The sequence below is a fragment of the Cebidichthys violaceus genome, unplaced genomic scaffold, assembly GCF_023349555.1.
Source record: "Cebidichthys violaceus isolate CVI_PGR_0920_01 unplaced genomic scaffold, fCebVio1.0.p SCAF_26, whole genome shotgun sequence".
NCBI classification, from domain to species: Eukaryota; Metazoa; Chordata; class Actinopteri; order Perciformes; family Stichaeidae; genus Cebidichthys; species Cebidichthys violaceus.
The window spans coordinates 2,488,401-2,497,600 of record NW_027176439.1 but is presented as its reverse complement, the minus strand read 5'-3'; the positions used below and the strand labels follow the sequence as shown (position 1 = coordinate 2,497,600).

The 9,200-nt window shown below is 41.9% G+C and overlaps 1 protein-coding gene across 2 annotated transcripts; it reads left to right on the top strand.

Annotated features, from left to right (window-relative positions):
• Positions 1-4,707: 4,707 nt before the first annotated feature.
• On the top strand, positions 4,708-8,188 carry dmrt3a (doublesex and mab-3 related transcription factor 3a). 2 transcript variants are annotated; one of them, XM_068720825.1, is made up of 2 exons: positions 4,708-5,079; positions 6,757-8,188. In XM_068720825.1, exons 1-2 carry the CDS (start codon positions 4,708-4,710, stop codon positions 7,774-7,776), a joined length of 1,392 nt encoding a protein of 463 aa, XP_068576926.1. In that variant the 3' UTR covers positions 7,777-8,188. The 2 variants fall into 2 exon arrangements, with proteins under 2 accessions (XP_068576926.1, XP_068576925.1); XM_068720824.1 differs by having other exon boundaries at positions 4,708-5,107; positions 6,782-8,188.
• The last annotated feature ends 1,012 nt before the right edge of the window (positions 8,189-9,200 follow it).

The window sequence follows — 9,200 nt, the reverse complement described above, 5'->3', positions numbered from 1 at the left end:
CACATTTAAATAACAATGAAAGCAAATGAAGCAGATGTATTAAACATTCCAGGGTTCAACAATAAGGATTGTGAAATGCCACATACTGCTAATAAAGTAAAGATTACACATGACAATCAAGCTTAACCGGACTAAATCACAAAAAAGGGTCTTTTTCTATTTATATAGCAAAAATGTAAATATTGCGGACATCTTTCATTTGTTATCTTTTGCTTTTCTTTTCTGTTTGTTTTTTTTTAAAACATCTTAGACGTCCTGTGTGGATAAATATTAGGTATCATGTGACCGGATTTTTTTTGGGGGTAATGAATGAACGAATGTAGATGCTTCTAATAACAGCATTTTGTCTGACCAGTAGTCGAAGGATCACAGGGCTGTCTGAAGGACGGGCAACCAATAAACAGGCTGAACTAGACGGACTAAACCAACTCAACGGCCTTCTGGAGGACCACACTCTTCTCTACAGTTGACTTAGACTTTTAAATTCCTCTTTATGTCCACTGTGACTCCTCAAGAAGGTATATTCATAAAGCTGCACATAAAACCCAAAAGAAACAATATAAAACACAAATATTAAATGACTAACAATTGGGTTGGTAATTTGGAGAAGAGTATGCTAGATGTATTAAATCATCCATTGTGTGTCGACAACTCTTATTTCCTCCAACGAAAACAGCTGGCAACACTAGCTCCAAAAGTCCCTAAATCTAGCGTGAAAGACGGCAACAAAGGCGGCAACTTCCGCTTCTGAAAAGTGAAGCTAATGCGGGGAAGTGTCTTAAACGTGCATTCTCTCCACTGGCCAGCAGGGGGCGACTCCTCGGGCTGCTAAAAGAAGTCCGATTGTATAGAAGTCTATGAGAAAAGGATATGAGAGAATATGATCAAAAAGAATTTCGGCGTATAAAAAATGTTTTTGAAGAACATTACCAACCCTAGCTTTATAATTATGTTGCCATAAGGGAAGAAATTCCCGGCAAAAACATGTTCTCACTTCCAACACTTTGACAAAAGTCTGTGTTGTTTGCTCGCCACGTGAAATGAGACGTCAACATGGATTTATTTTGAAAAGACTTAATAAAACGTCAATAACGTTTTAAGATGTCATAAGAACTGTTTTATGAGGATACGTTGAATAGAGGACTTTAATCCGGGACATCACTGTTCTTGTCCCGTGCAAAGAGTTTTGAACCTGGCTTTATCCAATTTTCAGATTTATTTTGAGATAAAACCTCATTTGCATCTTTAAACATAACAATCTAGAAAACGTGTAATACAAAACATAATTGTCTGAATGCAAGTAATCAACTGAAGAAGTTTCATGGTGATATCTATTAGTTAACATTATTACTCTATTCACCCCGAGAAAAAAAGTGGAAAATCTGCTAATAAAAAGCTTATATAATGTGTCAAATAATAAAAAAATTAAAATTTAGTAGAATCTTCTTTAATACTCAATTGCTTCCTTCAACTTATTTAGTATTAGCCTAATAAAAGCCAGACTTTTCCTTTTTCCCTGGAGACTGGTGGTCGCTGACTGATGTTCTCACTAATTCAGACGTCCGGTCTAATTCCTCTGCAGGAGCTCAGTTGTCCCGCCTCCCCGGGGAGACTTAAATCAGCGCTTCTGTGACAGGACTTCTGAGTGGCGGCACCGCCCCCCAATCAGCACCTCATAATAACCCCCCCCCCACTCAGCAGAGGTCAGCTCCTCCTCCTGAAGAGAGGCCCTGCTGGAGGAGTTCCCTCTGCTGATATACAAACATGAGGCTGGAGTGAGCGATTGAAATCTCTCTGATGCTTCAAATTAAATGCTAACATGTTGAGTTTATGCTTCTTGCTCTATACGGTTCACTGTAGTCACCATGCTAACATGTGCTAATTAGCGCTAAACATGAAGTACAAGTGAAGCTGATGGGAATGTCATTAGTTTTCAGGTATTTGGTTTTAAACCAAATTTAAGTTTTGACCTGATGATGGCGCTGGATGAGACGCTAAGGGATCAACACAGTTATTACAATTTATCCTGAAGGAAACATGAACGTCTGAACCCAATTAGTCGTTAGAGATTAGGGGCGATAGGAATTGTATCACGCATCAGGACAACAAAAAGACTGAATTATCGGGATAATGTGGCGGGAGTCCACAGTACAAATACATCTTCTGAATAAACTGGGAGACATTTTCGTCCCGTTAGCGACCAAGCTAGCGTTAAGCTAATGAGCTAAAGAGCGTGCTAAGTGACCGTTAGCACGATGTTGGCTCAGAAAACTTTATGTTCCCTATTCTATAACTGTGTTAGTGAACTAAAAAGTGTACTATATGCTGATCAAAAGGTAACGTTAACGGGAGAGAAAATACAGAGAAGCTCCAGGAGCTAATGACTGAGCTAACAGTTAGCTAGAAGGCTAGTTATGCAGCAGTTGAAGATCATGGTGATTTATAATGCTTCATTCTTGGGAGTGAAATTAAAAAAAATCCAAGTTTTGGAAGAAAAGCTGTAATCCTCAATATTATTTTGTTATTGTTATTGTCATTATTAATATTATTATATTTCATTTAAACGTATAGTCTGTGAAACAAAAGAACATTTTCTTTTATTGTTTTTTGTTTCACTTTTCTTCCCATTGTTCTTAATTCAGGTGTCAGGTTCCTTGTTATTTTTTAAATATTAAGCCTCTCTATTAAAGTTGTGTGTTAATCTCACTGTCTTCTAAAATCACTAATAAAAAAACGTGTATTTCCCGTAAATTCAAATCTATTTTGTGTTTTATAATAAATGCACATTCAGCAGAAGATTTTTTAAAAGAGTATTTTTTTTCTGCGTCTTGAACTGCCATCAAATCAAATCAAAGCCTTATGTCTTACTGCGACGCATCCTGCGGTATAAACTTTTATTTTCCGGTTTGTGTTTTAGTCAACCAACAACATGAATAAATTTATTGTGCGTTGTGGTGTGAGGCGTTCACCCGCCGCCTCCCACTCCCCACAGATCTACTCGTCCGGCACAAACTGCAGAGCCACTCTAGTCACCTTGAGATTTCCTTCTGCTATTTTCCAATTAAAAGCTTAATAGCCCTGGAGACGGGCTCCGTGTGGGGAAGTTTACCGGGCTCTTATTCTCTGTAAGCCGCGCGAGGCTCGGATCCCATTATTTGCTTGAATAAACCTTTTTTTACGGTCAGAAATGGGCCCCGGCTTTTGTCCGGTGTTATGTTTCAATGCACCTCTATTAGTCCAGCAGAAGGGACGTATCAGCGTCCTCCACACTGCTCCCAAAAGGGCTTTTATACGCGTAGAGACCTAATCATCTAAGTTATGTATACGATTGTGTAAAAGGTGCGAGAAGCTGCGAGCACTTTGTCCAAATTAAGTCTGATAGCCTGCGGGGCCTGCAGGCAACGGGGAGGGGGAAACACACACAAACACACACACACACACACACACACACACACACACACACACACACGTGTCCTGAGTTTTAAAATGTCATCTAAATGATCTTTGCTGGTGTTACTTCCTAAAAACAAGAAAGATATTTATCTAAAGAGTGTTGGGTCACAAACACATTGTTTGTTTATGATTCTGTTTTCAGGTTCAATGTTTCTTTCATGTTCAATTAAAACAAATCTTTTTTGTTTTGTCAACAGAAGAGAAGCATATTTGTGCATTTAGTCTTTTTAAAGTCCTGTACATGTTTAATTGGTTGTTTGATACACAATTTGATATTCAGTTGATTTTTTGACGACACATCTTTTACAGTATGGTGTTATTATGAGATTATATTTCTGACTTAAACGCTGACTTGTTTCAATATGAATATGCATGAAGATATAATGTCTCATTTTGGGACAGCTGGGACGTCCAAGTTATTGAAGTTTGGTTGAGTTTGGACTCAGACTTGCATATCTTTGACATTCATGAAGCTGTTTTCAGGTTGGATTTATTTTTATTTTTCATGTTGATGATGTGTTACATATTGAGTCATCTTAACTTGTTATATTTGGCATTTCCTGCATACAATCTAGAAAAGGTTTGATTCTATACCACTTATATTGAAGGCCTACACATCTTTTACAACACTATTTTTTCTGAGTAAATTCCATATTAAGTTTGATATTGAATTATTAAAACGGATCTTTTCAATTGATAAAGCTCCTGTCTTTGACTTTGTCTTTAAACCTTTTACATTTTCATACAGTCTTGTAAAATGTCACATTGCTGGCCTTTTTCTTTCGGAACCACTTCTGAAGATGATGTTTCATCTTCTCGTCGATGAAGCTGTAATGTGTCTCAGCTCAGCTGCAGGATCAACTCTCTCAAGCTCTAAATGCATGGAGACAATCTGTGTTTCCACTCTGGAATCTTCACAGAAAGTGATCGGCCCGTTTCTCCAGGAGGCTCTCAGAAAAACATCTGATCCATCTACTGGCAGGTTTAGTTTTTGTTGGACATTTTTTGCAGCGTGCTTTGACGCGAGTGTCAGCGTTTGGTTACTCGTGGTCTCCATAAGAGCGTGTCAGCCCTGATGCGTATCTGTGCTGTCAGCCGAGAGGGGGGGTGTGGATCCTCCACAAGGAGCCCACACCTCTTCTCCTCGTCCTGTCATGCGTGGGGCAGAGCGGCTCCATCCTGCGCTGCTGCTCACAACGACACTCCCGCCGCGCCTCTCCGCAGACGCACCGCGCGTCCTGGGACACTGACAGAATGAATGGCTACGGGTCCCCGTACCTGTACATGGGGGCTCCGGTGTCTCAGCCCCGGGCCCCGCTGCAGAGGACCCCTAAGTGCGCGCGGTGCCGCAACCACGGCGTGCTGTCGTGGCTCAAAGGGCACAAGCGCTACTGCCGCTTCAAGGACTGCACGTGCGAGAAGTGCATCCTCATCATCGAGCGGCAGCGCGTCATGGCGGCGCAGGTGGCGCTCCGCCGGCAGCAGGCCAACGAGAGTCTGGAGAGCCTCATCCCGGAGTCGCTCAGGGTGCTTCCCGGCATCGGCATAGCCGGAGCCGGCGAGGGGAACCAGGGAGCCCCGCCGAGGACGGAGGAGCTGGAGCTGAGGTGGAGCAGCACGGAGGCGGTGCAGGCCGGAGCGCAAACATGCACAGGTGGGAGGAGAGAGCGCCACTTTAAGTTTACATCTCTGATGAATTAAGACTTTTATTCGATGGAAGGAAAAATGACCAAATAATTAGCAGTAAAAAAACTGTTAGTTACAGAAATAATTTGAACTGCTACATTATTACAAGGATACTACTAATAATACAGAATTATAAATAAATCACAAAGAAGAACATTATCACAGGACTGCATTACCGAATTGTTTTAAGTTTTCATTCAAACCTGCAGGAATAACATGGAACAAAATATTTAAATTGAAAACATTGCAGAGTTATTGTTTTCATAAATATGTGCAAAAACAGGACAGGAAAAATGCGATTGAGATGTTTATTCAATATCTTGTAAACTGTTCTTTACCATCCAACAAATGTCCAAGATTCTGTTATTAGTGTACATAACTGATATTTCAGTTACACAAAAATCACTCAAGCACTTCCTCAAAATGTTGCTTCATGTGGGAATGACACATTTGTTGTTAAAGATGAGAAGATGAGATAAGAAAGATTCAACTTCATTTATTCAGCAGCACAAGATACATTAAAGAAAACAGACACATTAACTTAAAACAATAGGTGTGATGATATTACAAACAAAAAAACAAGAAGTGTTTGTAATGTTGAATCTAATATACAGTTTGTTTTGTGACATTTTTACAAAATGTGTTTTAAATAAGTTGAGGAGGAGAAAGCTTAATTTTCAGATCGTTCCGTTTTTATTTATTTTCATGAATCATGTTTTTGTTTTTTTCAATCAAACTTTGGTTTATTCGTTTTAAGAAAGGCTTTGAAAATGAACTCTTCGTTCTGGTAATATTTGGATTTGGTTTATGCTTCTTGTTTTCTTTTTCATTTATTTATTTGCAAGACTTTCTCTCTTTTTTTTAAAAGGAATGATTTTTATATAGTTTTATATATTAAATATGTTTACAAAAATATCAATTATTCTGTCAGGATTTTTTTTTTATATATATATCTCGGACGTGGTCATTTTAAGGCCGTAACACTAAACAAATAAATAATAATAAACACTTAAATTCAGCTCTTATAGTTTCAGTATTTCTAAGTTTTCTGCTGTTTGTCGTTGATGAAATTATTGTTAAAAAAGAAGTAAACTGCTCATCATTCCTTCCAAAATACTGGCGTGATAATTACTGAGTTATTGTAATATGTCACAGTGCAGATTGTTGTGGCTTTTGACTCCACTCTGTTTTTTTTGTTTGTTTTTCTGACACTAAAACATTTGGACACGAGCCCCGATCAGCTGACTCCACATCAGCTCCATCTCTGCGCTGACAGACGGAGCTGAGTGGTGTAAACAGATTACAGGACCAATCGAATGTAATCGCCATATCTCCTGCAGGAGGTCAGCTCCACATGGAATGTTACCGAGAAAACAAAGCGAGCTGTTTGCAAACATGTGGTCAAAAGGCACCGAGAGTAGATTCCTCACTGACACACAGTCAGCACTTTGAGGGAAGAAAGTCCAGTAAATCCTCACGAGCTCCTTGTGTTGGAGACAAGTTGACAACACATTCATCGTGTGTTGCATTTAGGAAAGTGCAGAAAATAAATGTTTCTGAAGTCAGATTTAGTTTCTTTAATTCATTATTTGTCCTTTTCCTGGAAGATGAAATCAGGGCTTTTTTTCTGCTTGTGTTGCAGAACCGACAGATGACGGTCCTGATGAGGGGTCCGGGGCTGAAAACGGGGGGAGCTCCAGTGAGAAGGAGCAGGACCCGGTCAGCTCCCCCGAGGGCTCCAAACCGAACTCCTGCTACACCCCGGAGCCCCCGGAGACCCCCACCCAGCCGGAGGAGAGCCGCTACAAAGCCGGCAGCGCGGAGAAGGAAGCCAAAGCCGAGAGTCCGCAGAAGTATCCCGTCAGCTCCGCGGAGCATCAGGGCGTGCTGATCGAGGGCCTCGCCGGCTCCATCAACCTGCCCTTCAGCCTCCGGGCCAACCGGCCGCCGCTGGAGGTCCTCAAGAAGATCTTCCCCGCTCACAAGCCCCCGGTCCTGGAGCTCATCCTCAGAGGCTGCGGCGGGGATCTGGTGGGGGCCATCGAGGTGCTGCTGTCCAGCCGGAGTCCCGAAGGGAGCGCGCACCCGACGCACGCAGACCCGCACACGGACGCCCTGTTGTTGCCTGCAAACGGACACCTGTTCGAGCACACGCTGGGCTCCTACCACCCGGTGTCCACCTCCGCCAAGTGGTCGGTGGGCTCCGCTTTCCGGGTCCCCGAGTCCCTCCGGTTCACGTCCGACTCCGCCTCGGGCGTAGTGTCCAGCCTGCCGCACCCGTCCTTCCCGCAGCCCACGCGTTACCCGCTCATGCTGCGCAACTCCCTGACGCGCAGCCAGGCCAGCCCCTTCGTGCACAACGACGTGACTCTGTGGAATACCATGGCGCTGCAGCAGCAGTACCAGCTGCGCTCCGCGGCCCAGTACGTGTCGCCGTTCTCCCCCGCGGCCCCCTCCGGGACCGTGTTCCGTGGGTCCCCCATCCTCCCGTCCAGACCCTCCGAGGAGCAGCAGCGCATCGGCGTCCAGGAGGAGAGCTGCACGCAGGGAACCAAACCGGGCCTCTACTCCCCCGATGAGGAGTACGAAGAGCGCTCCGACTCCGCAGACTCCCGGATCCTGAACTCATCCAGCTAAAGAAGCTGCTGATGGACTGAGAACAGCAGCGGGACACCAAATATGTATTATTGTGAATGGACATCCGGCGCGCGTGTGTGTGTGTGTGTGTGTGTGTGTGTGTGTGTGTGTGTGTGTGTGTGTGTGTGTGTGTGTGTGTGCGTGTGTGCGTGTGCGTGTGTGTGTGTATAAAGGGTCTTTTTCCGTCTTGTTTGAATTGAACTGTGTCAAGCAATCACCCTTTGACAAGGTGATGTAAATCCTCGCTGACATCACCCGCTCGTGCTCTCAACACGTCACGTGGACACATAACCAAAATCGGATGAATGTAACGGGACTCGTGTCCTCTTTGTTTCCTGCAGCATGTTTAGTACTGTGAACACTTTCGATGTTAAGGATCATCAATGCATGTGAAGAGTCAATGCCAAATAAATCTGAGTTTCCAAAAGGATCAGATTGTTGTCTCTCAGTGTCGCTTCCATCACTTCATTCATCTTATTGGCTGAATTCATATTTCACAAAGATACGTCATATTTTAAATGAAAGGCTTAATACAGCAGCTTTCTCATTAATTAACAGCAGACAACAGAGAACAGCAGTGATGGAAAAGTAATGAAGTACATTTACTCAAGTCCTTACAGATTTAAGGTACTTGTAGTATTTTCTGCTACTTTATACTTCTACTCCACTACATTTGCAGATTCAGATTAATGATGTAAAATATAAACAACAAATAAATTATGACGTATTCATATTATTATAGATTAAGCTACACAGCTGTACATAAAGTAGTTAAAATAAACCCCATTTTTAGTGAGGAAACGCATCAATATTTATAATATATATTGTAGTAAAGTAATATATATATGATTTTGAAGTTCTGCACAATGAGTACTTTTACTTTTGGTTCTTTACGTTGATGCTATAATACTTTTGTTCTTTTACTTAGTGTTGAATGCATTTACTTTGCTGTGACAGAGTATTTCTACGCTGTATTAGTATTTTTACTTATCAGTAAAAGATCAGACTATACTTCTTCCACCACTGGAGACGAGGCAGACAGAGAACATACACATATACATGTAACAATATCTGGTGCTCTTTTGATGCGACTATATCTACCAGCAATTTGCAGAATATCACAAGTGTAGCGTTTCACATGTCGAGAATCAAACAGAAAGTACAAAGACAGGCTTTATAAGGTGCAGTGTGTACAAACGGATCAGAGCATGAAGGATTTGTTAAAGGCCCAAATATTACAACAAAATCATAAAAGTATTCACAAATCATTATGAACCCACAAGAAATGCTGTGAAGTGTCTCTTTCAGATCTTCTATATATATTTTGCTATAAAGTGTGAAAGTGAATATGTGCCGACATCAGAAGTATTCAGATCCTTTACTTCAGTAGAAGTACTAATACCACAGTGTGAAAATACTCCACT

Excerpts from the sequence above, each read along its gene's own strand:
- dmrt3a (XM_068720824.1), top strand. The coding sequence starts at position 4,708 with ATGAATGGCTACGGGTCCCCGTACCTGTACATGGGGGCTCCGGTGTCT. Across the intron at positions 5,108-6,781 it reads CGGAGCGCAAACATGCACAG|AACCGACAGATGACGGTCCT; the intron begins GTGGGAGGAGAG and ends CTTGTGTTGCAG.